This window comes from Tenrec ecaudatus, chromosome 12 (assembly GCF_050624435.1).
Source record: "Tenrec ecaudatus isolate mTenEca1 chromosome 12, mTenEca1.hap1, whole genome shotgun sequence".
In the NCBI taxonomy this organism is placed as follows: Eukaryota; Metazoa; Chordata; class Mammalia; order Afrosoricida; family Tenrecidae; genus Tenrec; species Tenrec ecaudatus.
The window spans coordinates 112,780,375-112,805,010 of record NC_134541.1 but is presented as its reverse complement, the minus strand read 5'-3'; the positions used below and the strand labels follow the sequence as shown (position 1 = coordinate 112,805,010).

The following is a 24,636-nucleotide window of genomic DNA, read 5'->3' as shown; positions in this document are numbered from 1 at the left end:
CCTGAATTCACCAGCGCTCTCAAATCGCCTGCCTCCTTCTGTGGGGGTGGAGATACCACAATCGAGGGCTTTGCCTCCGTAAGTAATTCCTTCAATAAATCTTTCATGTTACCATCATGGTGTTGCCAGTCTCCCTCTTCAGTCTCTCAGCAACTTAGGGTAAATTTCCACGGCTCAGCCCCTGTCTAGACATACTTGTTCATAAAAACACACGTGATTCCAGATTGTCTTTCGCTTGCACGGAATGCTTTCCTTTTCCAACCTCTCGCCTGCCCTTCAGTTGGCTCATTCTTCTCCCAACTTTAGGCCTCAACATAGCAGTTATTGCCTGGGGGTGGGGTGGGGGAGCAGTGAGGTAATTAGTTTATTGTGCCAACCTGGCCAATAAGCACATGTGGGGTTAATTGAAGGGCAGAGGGATAAATGACTCAGTGAGCCTCACCTTTTGAGTTCTCAGGTCTCTTGCTTTGTGATGTCGGACCAGGGTGCAGCTGCCTTAGCCAGTTCCCTGCTTCAGCTGGCAAGGCTCACTTCCTGCAAGACATCCCTGAGGAGAAGCCACATGCAGCCCTGGGTGCTGGAGCAGCCATGTGGAGACCCCAGCCAGCACTGAGATGCTTACATGCTCACTGACTGATCTTTCCCCCTGTAGTCGGCATCATAGTGTGTGTTTTGTGAGATGGAGGAGGACACTGTGGATTGGTGTCAGACATATGGGTTAATGGATTAATGTTGGACTTGTGGTCTTGGGCAGCACTGGGTTGGGATGTTTCCTTAATGTGCACTTAACCTTTATATAAAACTCTCACTTATACATGAGTTTCTGTGGATTTGTTTCTCTAAAGCACCCAGACTAACACAGGGGGTGAGACACCCTTGTAGACATCCTGACATTTTTTTCATCCCCCCTACATTTACTCATTATAATATTTATCATAATTTGTAATGACACATTTATTTCTATTCACTTATTGTCTACATCTAACGCACAAGTATAACATCGGGGAGAACGAGAGCCCCGTTCTTTGAGCTCACCACTCTGCACTCAGTCTCTACAGCAGGCACATGGCAGCGACCACAGTAAACGTTGGGTGAATATATTCATTCATTAACTGGATTATTCCTTTCTCATCATTCCCTCCATACATATTCCCTGCAAAGATGCGAATCTCCCTTCCTCCCTCCCTCGTGCAAAGTCTAGGAAGCAGAAGATAAGGGTGACGTTTCCCTCTTCCCATGGCCAGGTGTCACGGCTAACTTTAGAGGTCAACGTGGTTAGGCGACGGTCACCAGTCATTTGGCTGAACTCGAGTCTAGTTTCTGTTATGAAATCGTGACAGGCACGGTTTGGATTAGCTAATGTGAGATTAAAGTCAATTTGCCTTAGGCAAAGCCGATGGTCGGTCATTAGCATCAAGGCGATTCTGACTCCTGGTTGACCCATGGGTGCAGAGTAGAACTTCTCCTCGGGTCCCATGGCGGTGACCTTCCAGAAGCAGAACACCAGGCCTGATGCACAGGGCACCTCCGGGTGGGGAGTGTGAGGTTTGAACCACCAACCTTTGTAGGACTTACCCATTTGTACCTCTCAGGAACCCCACTATGATCTACTATAAGGTATACCTCTAATGTAATATAATTACCTGTCATGATGTAGCCTGATGTCATCAGTGAAAAAGGAGTCTCCCTGGGGGGTGTTTTACCTCCAGACTATAAATTATTATTGTGGCAGAACTTTTGTCACTCTTCTGGCGCCTAATTCTGTGGGGCTCGGGAAGAAAGTCTGCAGTGTTTCCTGACTAGGGATCTTTAACTTTCAAGTTCTTACAATTATGCCCATTCCTTGAAGTCTCTCTCTCTCTCTCTCTCTAGTTTCTGTCTCCCTCATTGGTCAACCTCAGCTAGACCTCCCAAGGAACCCACGTGCTGCCATCCATAGAGGTCAATGTCCCAGGTCACAGAGAGAGGAGAAGGGGTGCATGGGGTGAAATGAGAAACATCCAACCCCGACAGTGTCCACAAAGAGGAAAAACAGGAAAGCCTGTGTCCACAACCTCCAGCTCGGATAAGGAGTCGATACTCTTTGGAGAACTAATGTCTACCCAACCTGCCACCAGCCTCATCCGCACGTAGCAGCCTATCCCAAACTCTGGTGTATCTCCCCCATCTGTACAACTTCCCATCATTATTTTGCTCATAAAGGAAACTATTCTCCCAAGCCCAGTGCAATTACAGAGCCCTGAAGTCTCGGGGCTTTCTGCCTTGGAAGCAGACGTAGTCAGGCTCAAGAGAGTCAAGAATTCATATCAGTACCAGAAGTCTGGGCTCCGGGCAGATAGTGTAGGCTAGCTGACCCAGCAGATGGGAAGACTCGTGTTTCCTTACGCAGAGGCAACAAGCACGCTCACTCACTATTCACAGTGGGCCCTGCACGCCCACCTGGGAGGCAGCACTCACTTTTGAAAGTGTCTCTCATGGTCACACTCTCCCATTTGAACACAGAAAACACACAATGGTTAAGAAACCTCCAGCATCAACACAAAGGCAAGCATCTGCTCTCGGGTGATGTAATCTCCTAATCTGGTCTCCATGCAATGAGCTGGCGTGCCTGCCTGATGCTCAGGATCCGACTACCACCCGCTTCCTGGTGGGTCTTAGCAAGCCCTTTGTCAGCTGGGGTTCGTTTCTCACGTTGACAGGAGAGGGAGAAGACCAATTAGTTCCTGCCCCTGAGGATTGTGCAGTCACCCCAAATCAACAGACACTCCTGGAAGGGTGTTCATGGAAAGTCAAGTCCAGAGATGGGAGGACATCTCTGTCTCAGAGAAGGTAGTTTCACTCAGTTGGTGGGTAAGCAAGGAGGGGCAACCAGCCATTGGGGAAAATGCTTAGCATTCCTTATATAGACCTCCCCCCCAGTAGGAGATTACACCAGGTATGATGGGTTTTCCTCACCGGGCACTTTGACGGGTCTCTGTCCAGCTCCGGGTGACCCATACTACATGCTATGGGCAACTGGGGCTTTTAGATGTGTTTTTCCCCTTCAAGGTGCATAATGTCCTTCATAGGGCAGACCAGAAGGATCCGATTTGCAAACCCCACTGAGTGAATCAGGCTTCACCTTAAACACACCTGCAGGAGATTTAAGGAACTGAAATACTCCCTTGGACTTAAGGCTGAAACACCCTACTAGAAGAAGCAAATGACTACTACCCCAAGGTTATAGACTTGGGTCCCAACTAGACTTGGGATTAAATCTATTATTTTGAGGGTGTCCAATAATTGGCCACTTAAGACTGCTAATATATTTTCTATTTTCATACTCTCTTTGCTTTATTGCGACATATCTTAGTCCAGCAGGCATGGTTCTGCCTTAGTGAGTGAACATTATTAAAAGATTGGCCCTCTCTTTCCCTGTCCCCGCCGAGCTGTGCGGAGGCGGAGGCTCCGGTGTGTTCAAGATTCAGTCCCACCCGTAACCTACCGCCATGGCCGAGGAAGGCATTGCTGCTGGAGGTGTAATGGACGTTAACACTGCATTACAAGAGGTGCTGAAGACCGCCCTCCTCCACGATGGCCTGGCACGTGGAATCCGCGAAGCTGCCAAAGCCTTAGACAAGCGCCAAGCTCATCTTTGTGTGCTTGCATCCAACTGTGATGAGCCGATGTATGTCAAGCTGGTGGAGGCCCTATGTGCTGAACACCAGATCAACCTCATTAAGGTTGATGACAACAAGAAACTAGGAGAGTGGGTGGGCCTCTGCAAAATTGATAGAGAAGGAAAACCCCGGAAAGTGGTTGGTTGCAGTTGTGTGGTTGTTAAGGACTATGGCAAAGAATCTCAAGCCAAGGATGTTATTGAAGAATACTTTAAATGCAAAAAATGAGCAAATAAAACTTGGCTAATTGTTAAAAAAAAAAAAAAAAGATTGGCCCTAGCTCCAAGGCTAGTACAGTGACCAGTCACTTGCATTTTTAATCTGTACAAGTTAACAGTACATGTATTTTCATCTAAAAAAGTGTCTTGTATACTTTTTCCCAAACAGTATTTTAAATTCTACACTATTGACTAAACTAATGGTACTATCAATACAATTAACGTATGTATGCCCTATGGGGATGACTTATATTATTCCCCCAGTAAATGAAAATATGTTCTCTAAAATGGACTAAGGGCGTATATGAATGGATTTTGAGCTCCCACTCAAAAGTGTAAGCCATACCGAATAACAATCAGTTCTTGGGACCTGGCCCTCCTCAATACTTGCCCTCATAAATAGATCATGGAAGATACAGGTACTACAGCCAAGTGTGGGGAAGAAATCAGATGGTGCCTGGCTATCAGAAAGCATCATGCTTGGGATCTTAAAGTTTGTCTTAAAACAAGTAGCTATCTAAGTTAGGTGTCAGCTAAATGCACACAGAAAAAGCACCTGAGCCTGTGTGATCCAAGGATTGTAAATAAAATCCAAGACCGGTGGAAGGAACTGTATTAGAGCTTAAGTTCTGAGCACCGTGTTTACAAGAGATTAAGGATAATTATGAAAACCCAAAATACATTTGCAAGGTCCCAACATGGATGAAGCCTCCAGAGACTCCCCTCTGACCACTGACCAGGGATGTGAATAACCTGGCTGTGAGACGGAGCGGGTCAGAAAGTGGACTGGTGCTCATCTAGCTAGATTAAATGTAACACATTGTTATTTATTCTCCCCTTGGTCTGTTTCAAATTTTTTCTCGATTTTTTATTAGTATTATATTCTGCTTTCTTTTAAACTGATATTTTTGTTATTATTTGGGGGGTCTTTGCTTTTGTTTTATGTTTTTCTTTACATGAAATACAGGACAGGGCAAAATAATAAAAATGTATGAATGATGAAGGGTTCATGAGGTAGGAGGGGGAAATGAGCAGTTGATATCAAGGGCTCAAGTAGAAGGCAAATGTTTTGAGAACGATGATGTCAACAAATGTACAAATGTGCTTGACACAATGGATGGATGGATGGATTGCGATAAGAATTGGACGAGCCCCCAATAAAATGATTTTTTTAAAAAAAGAAGAAGAAATAGGGTAATAGGGTAATCCATGGAGACTATAACTGGCCTCGTAGTTGCTTAGGGTACTGTCAAGAGAAGTTGTGGGAAATGGGGAGCTAATAATGAGTACAAGAATGAAAAAAAGTCTTAAAACCAATTGCAGTGATGATTGCACAAAACTTTAATCTGTTTAAACCATTGAATGACATGGTATGTGAATGATGTGGTAGGTGAATTTTATGTCAATAAAACGGTTACGATTAAAAAAAGAAGCAGCAGAAACATGTTCATTTCTAGGGGGAACCGATCATAAGGATCAACATATAACCCCCTACACCCAGGGGACTGAACAACAGAAAAGTGGGTGAAAGGAGACAGTGGATGATGTAAGATCTGAAAATAATGATAATTTATCATTTATCAGGGGTGCATGAGGGAGGGAGGGGGGAAATGAGGAGCTGATACCAAGGGCTCAAACAGAAAGAAAATATTTTGAAAACGATGATGGCAACATATGTACAAATGTGCTTGACACAATGGATGTGTGTATTGTTGTAAGAACTGTTAAGAGTTCCCAATAAAATGATTTTTTTTAATGGAGAAACAACTGAAATTTTCAAGGATTTCGTCTCACTTGGCACCTCGAGGAAGCAGCAGCCAAGAGATCGAAGGAGGCATTGGATTGGGTCAATGTGCTGCACTAGACGTCTTGGAAAGCAAGGAGGTTCCTTTGAGGACTAAGGTGTGCCTGATCCAAGCCATGGTATCTTCAATGACCACATCTGCATGTGAATGTTGGACATTGGATAAGAGAGACTTAAGAAGAATGGATGCACTTGAACTCTGGTGCTGGTGAAGAACAGTGAGCGTGCCATGAACTTCCAGAAAACAAACAAATCTGTCTTGAAAGAATAGCGAGAATGCTCCTTAGCGCAGGGACAGCAAGACATCATCTCACCTACTATGGACATGTCAGGAGCGACCAGTCCCTGGGGAGGGAAAGCGTGCTTGGTAAAAAAAAAGTAAGTGAAAAAAAGTAAGCCCCCCCTCTCCCAAGATGGATGGACGCAGTGGCTTCAACAATGGTCTCAGACATACAAACAGCTATGAGGATGGCCAAGGCGTGGGCGGGGTTTCCTTCTGTTGTCCGCAGGGTTGCTGACTCAGAATTGACTCAGTTGCACTGAACGACACGAGGAGGAACTGGTTCAACTGCCTCTGACAGCAAAATGGAATGCCTGCCTGTAATGGCTGGCCCGCTAATCCAACGGCTGGCAGGAAATTAATAACGCAAATGGCTTCTTCATTTCCATATACGCCAAAGTCCTGCTAATGAACAAGTACGCCTTTCCTTGCCAAATGAAGACGCTGGCGCTGCATCTCTCCCTGCTCATCCGCAGCTCCAGCTTGTGTCACCAATTCCAGGTTCAACTGCTCCACGGCCGGAACACAGCCAGTGACTTCACGACACAGAGAGGCTAGCCCGCCTTGTACTTTTGCATAAAATGGAGATGCCCCTTCCGGACAGCATGGGGCTTCTTAAGCGAAAGGGAGCAGGAAGAGTCCGTCTTTCTTCTGTTTTAAACACCACCTCCCTGCCCCGTCACCCCCACCACTTCTCCCATGGACTGGCCCTGGCCCCAAGATTATAAGTGGCTACCTTTGCGCTTGAACTCTGGACAATCTAGGATGGTAAGGGGAGAAGGGGAGGCAGTGAGTGATCTTACCTTACTATTATGGACTGATGGGAAAGCTCAATCTGAATTGGAGAAATGTACATTCCAGAGCCTGTTTTATCACATACACACACCCCTTAACGATGTGACAGTGCCAACGACGCTTCTAAACACAGAATTTAAAATCGAGGAGCATCCACACGCAGATCCTCGGATTCTTTGAAGAGACCAAGCAGATCCAAAAATAGCAGCGAGATGGGAGGCATGCCGCTGAGTGCTGCTCAAGTGAGCTCTAAGTGTCCAGGGGCAGACGCCGCCGTTTTTCTGGAGAGAGCTTTACTCCACTCCAAAATCATGTTCAAAAGGGTGTACATCGGATGAACTCACACCCTGCTTTTGCCTCTGACCTGTTGGTTGTGTGGTCTTTGGGCAGGTCACTGACCTCTCCAAACCTCAGGGTTCCCACAAATAAAATGAGGTGACAGCACTCCCCCTCCCTCTCCCAGGTCTGTTGGAGGTGGTGAAGGGACATGTGAGGGACGGCTTTCTAAACTGCAGAGCCCTTTGCCCATGCAGGGCAGCGCGGAGCTCTTCATGAGGAATTCCCTCAGCTTATTCCAAAAGGGGACTGCAGGCAGTGTCCACAGGACCCTTTATTTTGAATTTTAAGAGAGGAATAAATAAGAATTCACATTTTTCCGGGCATCTCATTACCATTCTGAGTTCCCATAGGCCCACAATGTAATTGCTTCACCTAACAAAGTCTTTGTTCAAACACAGTGGAAAGATAAATCCTCTCGGTTTACTGAGCTTCCGGTTGCCCACATGGGCTACATTCATTTCACAAAAGTGCGATGTGCTTCACACTATCCATCAACCAGCATGTACCACTGGAACTGCCTGCTGGCCCTGACACAACGCAGCACCCACCGCCGCCTCCTCTTCCCCTCGCATGGAGCCCACCCACGCCCTCTGTGATTGGGAGCACGTTGATTTTTAGAATTCCAGAAGTCTTCCTGGAGATAGGAGGCCAGGCTCTCGAGTATTTGGGGGATTGGGGCTCAGTCATCTTTCTGAGTCTCCCTTCTTCCCCTTGAATGCTGGCGTTCAACCAGCCTCCACGCTTCTCGGGATGACTGGAGCGACTGGGTGTGAAAGGTCTACCAAGCCCCACTGAACTCACTGCCTGCCTCAATGCCAACTCCCAGCCGCTGGATGGGACAAAGAAGAATTGCCCCGCTGGGCTGGTTTCTAAGGCTGTGTCCCTGGGGTATGCAGATAGAGCCCCATGTCTTCCTCCTGTGGATTCGAATCACTGACCTTTCCGTTAGCAGCTGGGGCTCCGACCACTGCTCCACCAGTTCCTCCTGAAGGGTCTCGCAAGTACTGAATAGATTTTCTACCAAAGATTGTCCCTATTCCTTTCTATCACCACATATTTCAGGTGCCTTCTCTTAGAGGCCCTGGATGATACCAATAACGAAGTGATCAACTGCTCAAGAACAAGTTAGTAGTTCAAATTCATCCAGAGGAACCCGGGAAAACAGGCCTGGAAATCCACACCCAAAGCCGTGGAAACCCACTGCAGCCCAGGTCTGCTCCGAGTGGGCATGGACTGGACAGGAACTGGTGTACTTCTTCTTTGAGAACTTCAGATCAAAAGACTTTTAAGGCACCAAGCAACAGTGTTAGCTTAAAAAAATTAATTAAGTCGACATAGTATTTAGAAAAGCAATCACACTGGTAAATGTCTCCTGTCTCTATTAAAAAAAAAATTTACAGTCCTTCCATGTGGCATCTGTCGGCACTTTGTATCACCCTACCATCTATAAATTTAAATGGAAGCAGGAGAAACATGAGGAGCATCCTTGGTTGGGCTTAATTTGTAGTTAAGTACAATAAAATCCTATCTTAGAACCATGAGGCATAAAACTAAAATCAGGAAGAAGAGGAATGGTTAATTAAGTGCCGCAATGAGAAGCTATGTCTCTCTGTTTTGTTAAATTCTAACCATTGGGAGGCACGGGGGCTTCGCTGTGCCATTCCAGTTGATGGCTGGTTACAAATTTCCGCCATCTACTCATCGTCCTTCTACTACCTTCAATCTCAGGCACTTGGGTCCCGGAACAAACTGTGACCCTCTAAGAAGGAAGGAAGGAAGGAAGGAAGGAAGGAAGGAAGGAAGGAAGGAAGGAAGGAAGGGAGGGAGGGAGGGAGGGAGGGAGGGAGGGAGGGAGGGAGGGAGGGAGGGAGGGAGGGAGGGAGGAAGAAAGAGAGGAATGTAGGGGAGATATAATTTACCTACTGTAAGACTTAGTCTTTTAACATGACAAAATAATAATAACTTATAAATTATCAAGGACTCATGAGGGAGGGAGTGGCAGGGAGGGAGGGGGAAAATGAGGAGCTGATACCAAGGGCTCAAGTAGAAAGCAAATGTTTTGAGAATGATGATGGCAACAAATATACGAATGTGCTTGACAACAATGGATGGATGGACGGATTATGATAAGAGTTGTACGAGCCCCCCAATAAAATGATTTTTTAAAAAGATTTAGTCTTTTAAATTGTGCAATCCAGAGATTTTCTTGAATACTCAAGGAAAATTTGCAAATATCATTCCTATAAAAGTTGCACGATGCTGAAAATGAAATTATTTAAATGGGTTTTAAAAACGGGTTTGGGGTTTCCACTGGGGAACCTGAGGGAAGCTGCCCAATAACCCTGAAGGTCCAGACTTCTGATTTTGTTTTTCTTTGAAATGGAACCAATATCATAGGCCACACCAACCTTGAAGGAAAATACAATGACATCCAAGAAAGTGTAGAGAAAGGTACATAAAATTATTTTCAAACACTCCCAGTGCTGTTGAAGAATACTGAACGTACCAGGGACTGCCAAAGAACCACCTCTCCTGTCTTGGGACAAGGACAGCCAGGGTGCTCCTGAAAAGCCAGGATGGGGAGGCCCCATCTCAAATACTTTGGCTGTGTCACAGGAGAGGCCAGTCCATGGCGAAGGACATCAGGCTTGGTAGAGGGGCAGAGCGAAGGAGGAAGACCCCTGGTCAAGACAGAGCGACACAGTGGCTTCAACGATGGGAGCAAACATAAGAACAATTGTGAGGCCGGCCCCGGGCTGGCCGCTGGCTCATTCTGCTGTATGTTGGGTCACTGTGACTTGGGTCTGACTCGACTGCAGGTCCAGGAACGTGTTGCTGAGGGTCATCTTTTTTGCTGATCCTCGGCTTGATGAGGTGTAAGAGATCCTTCTCCGGGGCCTGTTTCCCCTGACCACACATCCAACATCATGAGATGAAGTCTTGCCCACCCCCACCCCCATCTTCCTTGGCTCCAGGAAAGGAGGTGGTGCATCTATATTACGGTATGATGTCAAGACCATGGTCTCTGAGCGTAAGTTTGGACTCTTTGTCACTGTCCTAAACACTCTGAACAAATGCTTTAAACAACAAACAGCTCCCTGGTTTGTTGGCTTGGGTGGCGGTGGGAGTCGGCAAAGTTTGCCAGCTTGTCATCTCATCCATGGACTTGAGCCAGCCTGGGCTGGCTCACTCCTGCGACGGTGTGAGCTGCTCTCTGGAAACAAGTTTCTTTCGCAGGATCTGACTGCTCGGACTTGGATTCACAATCGCCAGCTCTTTGACCTTGCACAAGTCACTTAGCCTCTTTGACCTTGCCACAAGTCACTTAGAAAATCATCTCCATCGTGTAAGGTATTTGCAAGATGGAAAACGGCATCGTTTGGCGCCATGTCTGGCCCAGGAGAAGCACTCATGTGCATGTGCGTGGAGTGGTGCTCACATTTATATTATTGCCAACTTTGTTATTGTTGACAACTTCCTCTAACCAATGGGAAATTCCACCCTTAAATCCACCTGCCCAACTACCCCTGGGTAGAACTAACTGGACAATTGCTCATGCCGAAAACCCTCCTCCAATCAGGACAACGCCAGGGAAAGACAACAAAATGAAACGAGCCCAGTTTCAAGTGTTACTCTTGTCAGGAAAACTTTCCCAATTACCGTGACTCTTCTGCACATCAAATATGAATTATTTTAATTGCCCCATAAGAACAAACTGTTGAAACATTTGACTTGCCCAGAACTAATTGTCTGTCAAAAAGATATTTCGCAGCCAAACAGATCGCTTAATTGGACATCTAATTTAACTGAACTCTCTTCCCTCTGCTTGTTTCATGCTCCCTGTCCTTGTTTTTTGCCAAGTTCTGATGGTAGGCCCTGCTTTTATAAAAGTAATAGTAAGTTCATTATAGAAAAATTGAAAGTAAAAAAAAGCTAAAGAAAGCAAATCAATTGTCCCTAGACACGCTGCCTGGAGAAAGAATGTCAACAATGTACAAAAGTTCTTTCTCAATTATTTCTCTAATAAATTGTTCTACACAGTTAACAAAACACACATTCCATTTTGTTGGCTTTCCATGTCAGCATTGCTACTTGCCATTTTGAGATCTTCAGAAACATTCTCGAAACATTTCCAACAGCAGTCAGCTTCAGCTCTCCCACCTTGGACCTGTGATTGGATTTTTGGTTGCTTTATGAATAAATCTTTGCCTGCATTTCAGGTATGTCTTCCTTGAGACAAGTTCTATATGTTGGCAGACAATTCTCCATGGGTCTCTGACATTTCTGCATGTATCAGCTTTTGTTCCCGACTCTCTTTACAAAGATGTCCATAGAGCTAACAGCACTGGGAGACAGAAGACATGGCAGAAGACAGACCAGAAATATAAAGATACGGTCTCCATCCAGGGCAGAGGTTGGGCATCCTCTTTAGAAAAGATCGGGGATTTCCTAAACTCTGGTTCTGCAGCTGTGATACATGTTCACTGTGTCCACAGGACTCACCCAAGCCACCTCCATGTCGCCAATGTGACACTTTGGGGGTCAGGGGAACTAGTACAGAAGACAGGAAGCTCCTTCTACCAGCCAAGCCACGAATCCTTGCCCTTTGTCTCCGACACGGAAGTTGGATGTCTTTCGCCTAACAGCCATGAAACTGTGGCCGGCTAACTTATTAGTCTGCATGAGAGGTAAACAATGTCAATGAACGTCATGGTTTTGACACTCTAGAAGTGAGCTTTCTGGGTTGACATGAACGATCGGTAAGAATCTTAAATATGTATCCCCCACTGGTGCTCCAAACATAGGTGTGAATCACTGCATAACGTTTGCCTTGCCTTCAGGAAGGGGTCTTGCATGCAGCCTTGGGCTCTATGATCCCCCCATTTCCAAAGTCCCGGCCAGCCTGCGCCACGAGTCCTGTGAGAGCCTTTCACTCTCTATTGAGTTGTCTTGCTTCTCTGGATTACTCTTTTGCGCAATAGAAAGTGGACATGGGACTCGGAAAGAAAGGAAAAGGGGGCGGGGTGTTGTCTGTTTCATTTCTACCAAGTGCCAGGCACCGTGCAAAGAACCTTTAGATAACACCGGAGAGATCCATTACTTTGCCTACCCCATAGGCTCTGCTCTACCTAAGCAGCTTCAACGGGTGCTGTCAAACACGGCTCCCCAGACCTCTGACTACAAAGGTCGCCCTGTCACCTGAGCAGAGACAATCCGAAGTCTCCCTTGTGATTTTTCAAATTAGAACCATGTGGAAATGTCCTGCCCATGGTGAAACAAGTTGGACGGTTGTTAGCATGCTGCTATGGTTTCAGCCAAGTAGGGGAAAAAAATCAGTCTGGGAAAAAAAGAAGTCACCACAGAGAACACAAACAGGAAATGGTCAACTGCCTGGTCCATTTGTCCCTGCTGCCCCACTGCGCCCCCAGCCCTCCCTGGACAGAGTTCTAGGAGCCAACAAAATCCTCTTGTTCCAATATGTCTGTAACTTGAACCAAATTGATCCTACCTATTAATAGTAGCTAGCCTTCAATGACTATTTACTGTGTAACACCCAATGTTGGAAGAGGTAAGGCCAGAGGGCTCCTTAGAGGCAAGGATGCGAGACTTCGTTTTACATACTGCGGGCATATGGTCAGGAGAGACCAGTCCCTGGAGAAGGGCGTCATGTTTGGTAAAGTGGAGAGGCAGAAAAAGAGAGAAAGGTCCTCGGGAGATGGATTGACTCAATGGGCTCAGGCATGGGAACAACAGTGAGGATGGACGGTGCAGGACCGGGCAGCGTTTCATTCTGTTGTGCACAGGTCGCTATGGGTCGGAGCTGACTCCATCGCACCGCACAACAACACCCGTTACCCCACCCAATCCTCTCTACAGTGTGGAAAATAAGGCACTTTTACCAACCCTATTTTACAAAGTAGCAACTGCGGTTTGGAGAGGTTCTATTTGCTAGAGTCACAGAGCTGGTAAAGGGCAGAGGCAAAACGTAAGCCCAGAGCCCATGTCGTCACACTATATTACCATATAGCTATCACCTGGCACCCAGGAAGACGCAGAGGATGACAAGACTGCATCTGGCATACTTTGGACATGTGATCAGAGGGAACCAGGCCCTTGACAAAGTCAAGGATCAGCAAAAGAGAAGACCCTCCGCCAGGCTGACACTGTGGCCCACGATGGACTCCGACCTAGCAGTGACCGCGAGCAGGACGCGGGACTAACCGTGTGTGTCTTGTTCTGCTGTTCACGGGTGCAGTGCCATGAGTTACCCGAGGTGGATGTTCCAGCCACGGCCTTCGTAACTCCTTCCAAAGGACCCTTTCCCGATGGCTCTGGGTGAGAGAAGTTGGGGGGAAATACTGCCAGAATTATATGATCCAGTTGTAAGTGATTGTTAACAGAGATGATTGTGGTGGTGAACACGTGGAATTGTGATGTGAAGACGGGTCCATTTTGTCATTCTCTGGGTCTAAAAGAAGCCATCTCAGAAGCAAGAGAAGGGATCTCACTGCCGCCGAGCATGGGGCATGTCCTTTGAGGGCTGAGGTCCCTGTGCACTGGGGATCCTTGATTCAGGGAAAGAACGCTGACACCAGAGAAGCAGCAGAGGAGAGCCGCAGAACCAGAGCAGCGGACTCCCTGGCCCGTGGAGCAAGTACACCCGAGGCCCTTTCAGCAGGAGGCTCACTGGTGGAGGTAGGTGTCTCCGGCCCTTACTTTGAGGATCCTGGCTTGCTGACTTACAGCTTGAGCCAAGTGCCTCCAGGTGGAGCCTTTGGCAGAGTGGGGTGTATTGATGAGGCGCACTAGAAGAGCTCTGTAACACCGCCTCAGCAGGGTCGGGGCCACGGGGCCATGTGGCTGAGAAGACAAGGACCGGCGAGAGGTCTGCTTCTAGCACCACTGAGTCCTCTCAGTTATTTCTGAGTCTTTGCTTACTGGAAAAAATGATGTCCTAACAGAAACGTGGGTGAAGGGAGACAGTGGTCAGTGTAAGACATGAAAAAAATAATACTTTATAAATTATCAAGGGTCCATGAGGGAGGGATGGTGGGGGAGGGAAGGGAAAAAATAAGGAGCTGATACCAAGGGCTCAAGTAGAAAAAATGTTTTAAAAATGATGGCAACATATGTACAAGTGTGCTTAATACCGTTGAATGATGGATTGTTGTAAGATCTGTAAGAGCCCCCAATAAAATGATTAAAGAACAACAAGAATGGTGTCTGGTGTTTTACAGGCTCGTGTTCAAACTAGCAGTCACCTTGGTGAGGCGTGCACCAAGGGCGCCTTGAAGAAGCACGCCAGCCTGAGTGATCCAAGGGCGTCCAACGCCGAGGTCAGCTTCTGGCACGGTCACGTCATTCAAACTCATTGTCATTGGGTTGGAGTTGGAATTAAGTGGGAGCCCCAAATCCAGTCACTTGTGGACACAGATCTTGATAGAATCCCAGGAAAGTCACAAACAAAGTCCGGATCTGAAGGAGGGAACGGATGAGAGCTTAAACTGGGAACACTCCGTTTGCAGTAGGCTGTGCTGACAGTGGGATCCCAAACCCACCGGCAGGAGCCTCACAGATGAAGCCGCCAGTGGGTTTCCTCTGAGCACAGGTGAGGGACGAGCACAGCCACACTCTCAGACCGACTAGTGTGCCCTGCATTACAGCACATGGTACCTGGTCATCAGGTCACCCGCTGGACCCATTTTGGATTTGTTCTAATGTTCAACATTTCCTGCTTGTTTTTTCCTCCAGAGATTTTCACTTTGGTTTATTTTAATATTGCCACTGATGTTCCTTTCTTTCTTTTTGATATATTCACTGTTTCCATTTTGTTGTGGTTGCTTTGTTTTTATGATTTGGGGGGTATGTTTTCCAGTATAGGAAGCACAGGAACGGTGAATGTATGCAGCCAATAATTGGTGTATGGTTTATCGAGGATATGGGGCAGGGGGAGGTTGGAGGAAATGAAGGGGGAGAAAGCTCTAGAACTGACTGTGGTGATGTATATATACAACTCTTTTCCAATACGACTTAACATTGGAAGTTTATTATATAATATCAATTCAATTACTGGGGGGGGGGGAGATCTGTCGACCCATGATCCTCACACAGAAGAAAGAAATCAGTCTAGAAATACCTCTAGCCTCATTTCCTGGAGCATTACTGATCCCCAGCCTTCCAAGACACCTGGGCCAAGGCTGAATCTGCTGAACTGTGGGCTGTCAGGTAAGTGTCGAACCACAAACCACAAGGTTGGCAGTCCAGATCTAAGTACCTGTGGAAGACAGATGAGGAATCTACTCTGAACAGATTTATAGCCTTGGAAACCCTATGAGCTGCCTCAAGTTGGAATCAGCTCCACGGCAGTAGACTAGACTTGGTTTGTTGAACAGAAAGTTCGCGTAGCTGAAATTGATACAGAAGACACAGACAACTCAAATCAGTATCACCCCTACTAGTTATTGAAGACTTTATGCCTCACAGGTCACGTCGTTGTTCGCTTCGTCGGTCACTCAGCCAACAACTGTTTCCTGAATTAATATAGTATAAAGTTCTGAGCGCAGCCTGAAGCAAGAGGACTAGGTTCAAAACCCAGCCCCCCACTAATTGGCTATGTCTGTCCCAGCACCTCAGTTTCCCCAACTACAAGTGTCTGTTTCATTGGATTCGCCGGATTGACTGAGTTAATCTATGTAGCGCCCTGGTGATGTTGTGGTTAAGTACTTGGCAGCTAACGGAAAGGTCTATGGTTTGAACCCACCGTAAGAGACAGATGAGGCCGTCTGCATCTGTGACGATGCTGCCTGAGAAGCCACACGGGGCAACGCTACTCTGCCCCATAGGATCTCTGTGGGTCAGAACCAACCAAACAAAAACTCCCTGCCGTCAAGCCAACCCTGATTCATCGCGACCCAACAGGGCAGAGCAGACTTGCCAAGACTGCAATTCTGGAAATAGAAAGCCTCATCTCTTTCCCCCTCGAAGCTACTGGTGGGTTCAAACTGCACCCATCGACCCACAACACCACCATATCTCCTCCAGAACCAAACCATCTATGTGAATTGTTCAAGGTTTACTTCAAGCCGGACTATGCACATGCAAAGTGGTACCATGTTAAACACTTGTTACCTTACAGTCGTTCCTGCTGCTATCTGCCAGGCACAAGTACAGGAGCGACGAGGGACGCAGCATTGAGCAAGTCAGATGAAGTCCCTGCCTTCATAGTGCTTATATTCCTAGAAGGAAGCATGGGGTTACTATCAAGCGAGCCCTGATCCAGCCAGGCCTGAAGCTTGAACTACCTCCTGAACTTCCCAGTTTCCCGAAGCATTAAGTTCTTCTTTTGTGCCCAAGCCAGTTGGAGCTGAGTTCCTCTCATCGGTGACCCAAAGTGCCCAGATATGAGGCTCCCAAACCTATGTTCTTTCTACTCTTCCCTTCAGACTTCTTCATCACAAGCCACTCCAAAGTTCTAATGAATTCGCTCCTTCCAGCCATGGTTCACCCCTAATGTGTCTGATCCACTGGGCTGCCTGGCAAGGCCCTTGACTGCTCCCACCAGCTCTCAATCATGAAGTTAGACACACTGACAATAGATCACGCATGAAATGGAAGCGTGATGTGAATCATTAAGCAACAAGGCAATAAAAATCTGTCTTGGCAGCTGCACAGGTGATGGAAACCATGACTGTTTCACCTTTTTCACTCTCCTGATAAAGGAGTCGTCTCCTGAGTCAACTAGCTGTCCGCGTGTTGTATCTAATCGACCCAGTCCTTAGCTTAGGAAGGATAACTTCTTCATTGTTAGTGAGTTTCATCAATGTAATGGACCTGTCTCCCTCCACAGACGGCGCTCCAAGTGAAGGGGACTTCTGCCACTGGGACAGGCAAGGTACAGGAAGACAGCCAGGTTGTGGGTGTTGGTGAAGGAGGATGCATGGATTTGGCGTCAGTCTGGCTCATTAAATTACTCCTAGTACAACTTAGTTTGGGTTTCCCATGGAGCAGGCACCAAGACAAGCATCCAAGTTAATATATGAGTTAATCTATGTAGCGGCCTGATGATGCTGCGGTTAAGTACTTGGCAGCTAACTGAAAGGTTGATGGTTTGAACCCACTGTAAGAGACAGATGAGGTCATCGGCATCTGTAGCTTACTTGCCCTTGAAACATGAAATGAGAAGAGGGGGGAAGAAAAGATAGCCAATCGTAAAGTACGACATCAAGCAAGTGAATGTGCCTTAGAAATGAAGTTGGAGAATTAGTCTCATATCCTTTAGATGTTATCTGGAGACACTAGACCAGCGATTCTCAACCTGTGGGTTGCGACCCCTTGAGGAGATGAAGGACCCTTTCACAGGGGTCGCCCAATGCATCACAGTAGCAAAATGACAGTGATAAAGTAGCAACAGAAATAATTTTATGGTGGGGGAGGGCACCACCACATGAGGGTCGCGGCCTTAGGAAGGTTGCAAGTCACTGCACTAGACCCTGGAGAAGGACAGCATGCTTGGTAGAGGGTCAGTGAGGAGAGGCAAGGCCCTCAGAGAGGGAGGGACACAGTGGCCGCAGCAATGGTCTCTGACATAAGCACAACCGTGGGGACAGTGCAGGACCAGGTGGTGTTTGTTCTGTCGTCCATAGAGTCGGACGACCGCACCTCGCTACAACCTGGAGCACTTGAAGCTGGCATTGACTTGATGGCCGAGAGTCAACCACTCCACGATCCACAGTCGCCCCCTGCGGTCTGTGTTAAGTCCCCAGCATTCCCTTCCTGACCTAGGGGAGGGCAAAAGAAGGCTTACAACTAACGCCTGTTCTTGGGAAGAAAAATGCAACGTTAGTATTTGGTGCCTGTGGACAGACAGGCTGACACCAATGACCTAGGTGGAATGCTGACCATCTCTGCTGCCTTGTGCAACTGTGAGAAGCTTATGTCATTTCTCTGGACCCCCAATCCTTCCTGTCTAGTGGAGAGTCGTGACATCTTTCAGAAAATACCTGGGGCTTCCTTGAATGGTGTAAACGGTCCATTTGCTCTCCTGTGAACCAAATAGTTGAGGATTGTGAGTACACTTCGAGGTGCCTCAGAAGAAAGACCTGGCAAACTACTTCCCCAAACTGAGCCGTTGAAAATCCTCCATAGTGCAGCTCGACTCTGGGGTTACCAAGAGTCAGCGAAGCAAAGCAGGTCAGGGTGGACAGTCCCCAACATCGCATATCTAGGAGCGGCGGAAGCAGGATTTGACATTAAGCTACCTGTCAGGAGAACCCCGGGGATTAACCGCTCCATGGCACAGCCTCTCTGAGCGGCTGCCCTCTCTCCCTGCAAGGAAATTCAGTGAGTCCCTTATGCAAAGCAATGCACTTTCTCCCCAGGAGCCCTGCCGGCACCAGGAATCTCGAAATAGCAGACTTGCAGAGAAGCCTCTGTTCTGAGCCATGGCCAGAACAACTTGCAAAACAGAGGGTCAACTCAAGCAACCCACCAGGAGACAGAGACCGGCTAGAGCAGGTGCCTACCAACCACGCAAATTCAATTGATGCTCATTTCTCGGCAGCGGGGTCTCTGTTGGGTGTCGTTGCAGAGACTGCCTGTTCTGACCCTGAATCTCCGTACAGGTGAGAGAAGGCAGCACATCGCCTCCATGATGTCAGCGGGACGCCATCTCAGAGGCCAGCCAGTTTGGGCTAGGACAATTGGAAATTGGTGTCGGAGGACGGCTGAACTTCATTGTTCACTGATGTGGGAAAGGCTCGGGCTGGGCTTCCTTCTCCCCGGCACAGACAGCTGGCAAGTGTCTGAGTGGCTGTGGGTCAGTAATGCCATGCTCCCAGAAGTGTAGACACATTGGATTACCAAAGTTAATTCCCTTACATTTTCCATCTGTGGACTGCGTGTCACAATGCCAGCTAGTGGCATGATTTGCTCTGGGCAGCTGGCTGTGACCAGTGACCACAAAGCTGACTGTGCCTCATGGCGACCCCATATGATGTCAGCGTAGAGCTGGGGTCCATAGGGGTTTCAATTGCTCATCTTATGATTATTATTATAAGTAGATTATCAAGCCTTACTTCCAAGGCACCTCTGAGAAGATTTCAGGCTCCAAACTTCTGCTTAGTAGCTAAGTCCGCTAGCCATGTGTGATACCTGGGGACGCCCAAGAGTACCTGCATAAAAGGGCATCTGTTTTTCACAGACCCTACGATTGGACGACACTGAAAACCCCTAGAGGTCACAACAATGGACTCAGCAGATGAGTGATTGTGAAAAGGGACAATAATTCAGTCTGTTGTGCGTGAGTAGCCATCAGTCAGCGTTGACTCCGTAGAGCTAACAGCTATCCATCTCATGGGAAAGTGGGACGGAGGGATGACTGTGCTTTTGTAAGAACTGTATCGCTCCTAGACACATTGAAGGAGTCCTGGTGACACAGCATTCTGGTGCTAACCACAAGGTGAGCAGTTCAAATCCACTAGTGGGCTCAAGGGAGAAAGACGAGGCTGTCTGCTCCACTAAAGACTCACAGTCTCAGAAATACTCTGTAGGGTGGCTATGCATGAGAATCAATTTGGTGGCAGTGGGATGGGGTATAGACTCACTCACTGTGGGAGACCTCACTGGACAGCATTTAACCATATGCCAAATGTGGTTGCATCTTACTTTAAAGTATTTTTAATGTGTGTGTGTGTGTGTGTGTGTGTGTGTGTGTGTTTGGGATGATTTTAAATTTTGCTTCTAAAATGATTTGGCAGCAAGTGACTTATTTAATTTCTGATTGAATGTGATTTCTTGGCAATTGTGCCTACTCAAAAGCTCTTGAAAGTGAGATTCTAATCTACCAATATTTTCAGATGTAATGAAATCCCAATGAACATGAAATTTAACAATTAGTGATATTGACAAAGTAGCACAGTTTGTAGGCAATTCTAAAAAATATTCATTAATTTTCATTTTGCCATTTTCTAGTTGCATTTTGGAGTCAATACTTTTCGAGTCTCAAATATTTTTTTAGGTCCTTGAAAAACCTCTGCCTCCCAGACAGACCCAGTGCCTAATGGATTAAAAAACCAGTTGTCATTGGCCATGAGATGGGTACCCTCAAACTCCAGATTCTCTGACCCAGAAAGACGAACAGAGCTAACTCTGCAGACCAGAAGCCTCTCAGGAGGCTGTCCACGCTGCCAGAGGGCGAATAAGGAGAACCTCATCTCATTCACGAAGCCGCTCACACGATATCCAGACCATTTGTAAAGCCAATAAAAATGTCATCTTCCAATCCCGGCTCATTTCATCTTCTGTAAAATGCCTCCCCTTCTAATGCTCTGCCATAATTTCCCTGTTGTGATTAAAAACACAACAGATAATAAAACTTGGCCTCCCAGTTGGTCCTCCAAGGACCAAGATGTTATTGAAAGAACAATAATTTACTCGGATGCCCCAAGGACCATTTTCTCAATCAAATAGCAGAGCGATAGTTAATGGTGCTGGAGAGGAATATTGAAAGTATGGTAGACTGCTAAAAGGATGTACCGAGCTATGTTGGAAGAAGAGAGCTCCTTAGAGGCAAGGATGGCAAGACTTCATCCTCCATACTTTGGACGTGTTGTCAGGAGAGTCCAGTCCCTGGACAAGGACTGCTTGGTGAGTGGAGGGGCAGCGAAGAAGAGAAATGCCCTCAAGGAGATGGACTGACCCAGTGGCTGCATCGAGGGATGATTGTGAGGATGGTGCAGGGCCAGGCAGTGTTTCGTTCCACTGTGCATCGGGCCGCTATGGGTTGGAGCCAAGTTGATGGCACCCAACAACATAACAACGGAGTCAGCGATGGCTGAGCGAGTTCCACGGACACTGAGCCATGAACAGCTCCCACTCAGGCATTTATGATCACGTGAAATGAAGCCAGCCCGTGGACACATGGTAGCAGAAATGTCACCCTCTGCCCATCTGGTGACTTGGCAATATGTGGATCATCACTAGCCACAGAAAAGATTCTGAAAAAGAGATTCATGCGAATCTCTTCGACCGCAAGATATGGCGCTCCTAGTCCACACCAAGCTCTCCCCATGTGTAAATGGGAGGGCGCGCATTTCCCGGAAAGATCATGTTTATGTTACTTACCATCCTCTTTCCTTAATGTGTATCAATAGCTCTAAAGACCCCACTTTCCAGATTATCAGCCCTTGGACCGTACTTTTGAGGTTCCCCTACCCCCATGTAGCAGTGACGGTTCACTTGGAGAATTTTCACTTTTCATGGGAGCGATTCGGGTTCATACCTCATGCACAGCCACCCCCATCTGCCATTGGAGGTGTTGCTTTGATGCTGAAGAGGTTTCAGCAGAGCTTCCAGACTAAGAAGGACTAGGGAAAAGGCCTAATGAGCTACTTCCAATATCAGCCAATGGGCACCCTATGGATCCCGAAGGTCTGATCCACAATTGAACAGGGGAACAGCTCCGGGCCAGAAAGCTGTCCTTCCATTGTGCGTGGGTTTCTTCAACAGCAGCTACCAACAACAACATGCACCACCCAGAATCTCTTACTGAGGACCCCGGGGTTGTCATGCATGAACTATTCCATTAGGCCATGTCTGTTCCTGCCAATGCCTGTCTGTTTACCTCACCTTTCTGGATCTTGTCAATCCAAAGACCACTGTCCACAACTCCATGAGCTTCTCAGAAGTCCTGGGGCAATGACAGTCCCATACTTGCATGCATTCTTGTGCAGTTTCTGTTCAACATACATCTGTTCGTTTGAAAAAAACCAGTTTGCAATTTAGTATAAACTAAACACACCCACACATGAAAAGATGAAGATCTGTCCCAAGTGCAAATCCCTGGGTTCTAATGTGTTTATTAAGGACAGGTTTGTGTTGCTTGAGGACATTTTGGCTTATTTAAGGGGTGCTGGTTTTAGGCAGCGTTCTCTGGAGAAGCAAAACCAGGACACTTATGATTGTATCCAAAAGGATACGCTTATACAGCGAGAAGAAATAAAGCAGCTAATTAGTCCACACCCCAGTACAGAGGGCTCAGTCCAACTTTCATGGCTCAGGGAATGGACTGTAGGTCCTTCCAACCTCCCAGGCTACAAGCTCAAGGCCAAGGACGCAGACCATAGGAAGATGAGGCCAGTAGTACAGCCTGGTGCTGGGGGGCGGGGTTTGTGCGAGGCTGCTGACTGGGGGCGGAGTGTGGAGCGGTAGCTAGACCAGCAGAGGCAGCCACGACAGCAGATGGCACAGTAAGGCACGGTGACGCACTCCACAGGTGACTCGCATGAGCAGAGCACTGAATGGCCCTCAGGTAGCACAACACCCACGATGAGGCAAGGCAGCTAGATCGGGCAGCGTGCTGATACGACCACCAGGGAGAGTGTGTATGTGTGTGGGGGGGGGGGGGCGCCCAGAGGGCCGTTTATCTCAGTCACACCTCCAAAGGGGGTCATCAAGCTGGGACATGATTGGCAGACTCAACTCCACCCATAACTTCTTACAGGTACCATGTTGACACAAAAAAAACCGTAATCATCACCGTGATCTTGAGAGTAGATCAGGAGCCCAGTAGGCAAAGGCTTCTCTTTAACTGCAAAACAAGCCCACGGCCCTGGAGGCAGTTCCTACTCACAGCCACCCTGTAGGCCAGAGTAGCACACCCCATGGGGCTTGCAAGGCTGGGATCGTGACCTGCGCAGACGGCCTCAGTTCTCCCTGAGAACACGGGTGGGTTAGAACGGCCAAGCTTTCCGTGAGCAGGTGAATGCATTTCTTAATATTTCCTAGAGAGAGTTGGCCAGCTCTGCACAGCCCCCAGAGTGCACATCAGCAGTGGCAGGGGGACACTGGGAGGAAGAAGACTTCTGCTGGATTAACAACACCTGGCACCAACCGCAGAAGTCCACTCTTCTCGTCCTCACTGGGCATGCCTGGGCAAGGAAAACACCCACCGCAAGGGACGGCAAGAGTAGGCCAGCACAGACGGTGCCTGGACACTACGCTGCCAAATCATTTTAGTTTGTTGAGCAAAACTGTGGCATTGGCAAGGCACCACGGTTTAGCTGTCTGTGTCAATGATAATGTGCATCCCCTTCTGGACCTGGGTTGGAGTAGGGACTTGTGGGCAGACTTCCTGGTCTCCTGTCCTTTGGGGTGTTATTCAGAATGAAGATGAGAGGAAGACAGAGCAGCCGGGCGCGTGTTCCCCAGCTTCAGCACCTATTATACAGTCGCCGTAGTCATAACAGTGCGGCACTGATATAATGACAGATACTCGGACCAATGGAAAATAGCTGAAAACCCAGAAATGAAGTCTTGCATACAGATAACTGATCTTGGATAAGGGCCCAAAAATATCAAATGGAAAGGGGGTGCCCTCTTCAACAAGCGGTACTGGGAAAAATGGATGTCTACTTGTAGCAAAATTGAAGCAAGACCCTTACCTTACTCCATGCATAAAAATAAACTCAAGGTGGATCACACACCTTGAGGTAAAAACCCCACATTATTAGGACCATCAATGAGGGAATTGGGACAAATCTAAGAACTTTGGCATAGGGAATACATAGGCTATCAGAAATAGGAAAGGACATGAGGTAGTTTATTGTGTCAAACTGGCTGATAAACACACGTGGGGTTAATTGAAGGGTGGAGAGATAAATGGCTCAGTGAGCCTCGCCTTTCTAGTTCTTGGGTCTCTTGCTTTCTGATGGTCAGACCAGGGTGCAGCTGCCTTAGCCAGTTCCCTGCTTTAGCTGGCAAGGTTCACTTTCTGAAAGACATCCCTGAAGAGAAGCTGCATGGACCTACCCTGATGCAGCCCTGGATGCTGGAGCAGCCGTGTGGAGACCCCTGCCAGTGCTGAAATGCTTACACGCTCACTGACTCAGCTTTCCTCCTGCAGTCGGCATCCTTGTGTCTGTTTTGTGAGATGGAGGAGGACTTTGTGGATTGGTGTTGGATATATGGGTTAATGAGTTAATGTTGAACTGTGGGCTTGGGCAGCACTGGGGTGGGATGTTTTCTTGATGTGCACTTAACCTTTATATAAAGCTCTCTCTTATACATGAGTTTCTGTGGATTTGCTTCTCTAAAGTACCCAGACTAACACAGGACACAAACACAGAGGAAACACAAACTGACAAGTGGGATATACTGGCGTTAAAACACCTGTGTGCATCAAAAGACTTTTCCAAGAGAGTAATAAGGGAGCCCATGCACCCAGAAGAGATAAGAAATGGTCCCTGGCCAGACATCTGTGTTCCCATGTTCATCACAACACAGTTCACAATCGCAAAGAATTGGAAAGAACCTAAATTTCCATCAACGGATGAATGAATTTTAAAAACTCTGGTACATACATACAATGGAGTACTACGCATCCCTAGGAATGCATGAAGCACATCGTTGCGTGGGAAGAGTTTTAGGAAATCTTGCTATGCAAAGTAAGCCAAGCACAAAAGGACAAGGACAACATGAGTCCACTGAGGTAAGCACAGGGGCATCAAAAGCCACTAAGTGAATAAATTCCCAGAGCAAGGCCCA

At 47.4% G+C, this 24,636-nt stretch overlaps 1 protein-coding gene across 1 annotated transcript; it reads left to right on the top strand.

Moving 5' to 3' along the window:
• The first annotated feature begins 3,435 nt into the window (after nucleotides 1-3,435).
• LOC142423124 (small ribosomal subunit protein eS12-like) lies at nucleotides 3,436-3,923 on the top strand. The gene has a single exon (XM_075528311.1). The coding sequence runs from the start codon at nucleotides 3,489-3,491 to the stop codon at nucleotides 3,885-3,887; it is 399 nt and encodes a 132-aa protein (XP_075384426.1). The 5' UTR covers nucleotides 3,436-3,488; the 3' UTR covers nucleotides 3,888-3,923.
• The last annotated feature ends 20,713 nt before the right edge of the window (nucleotides 3,924-24,636 follow it).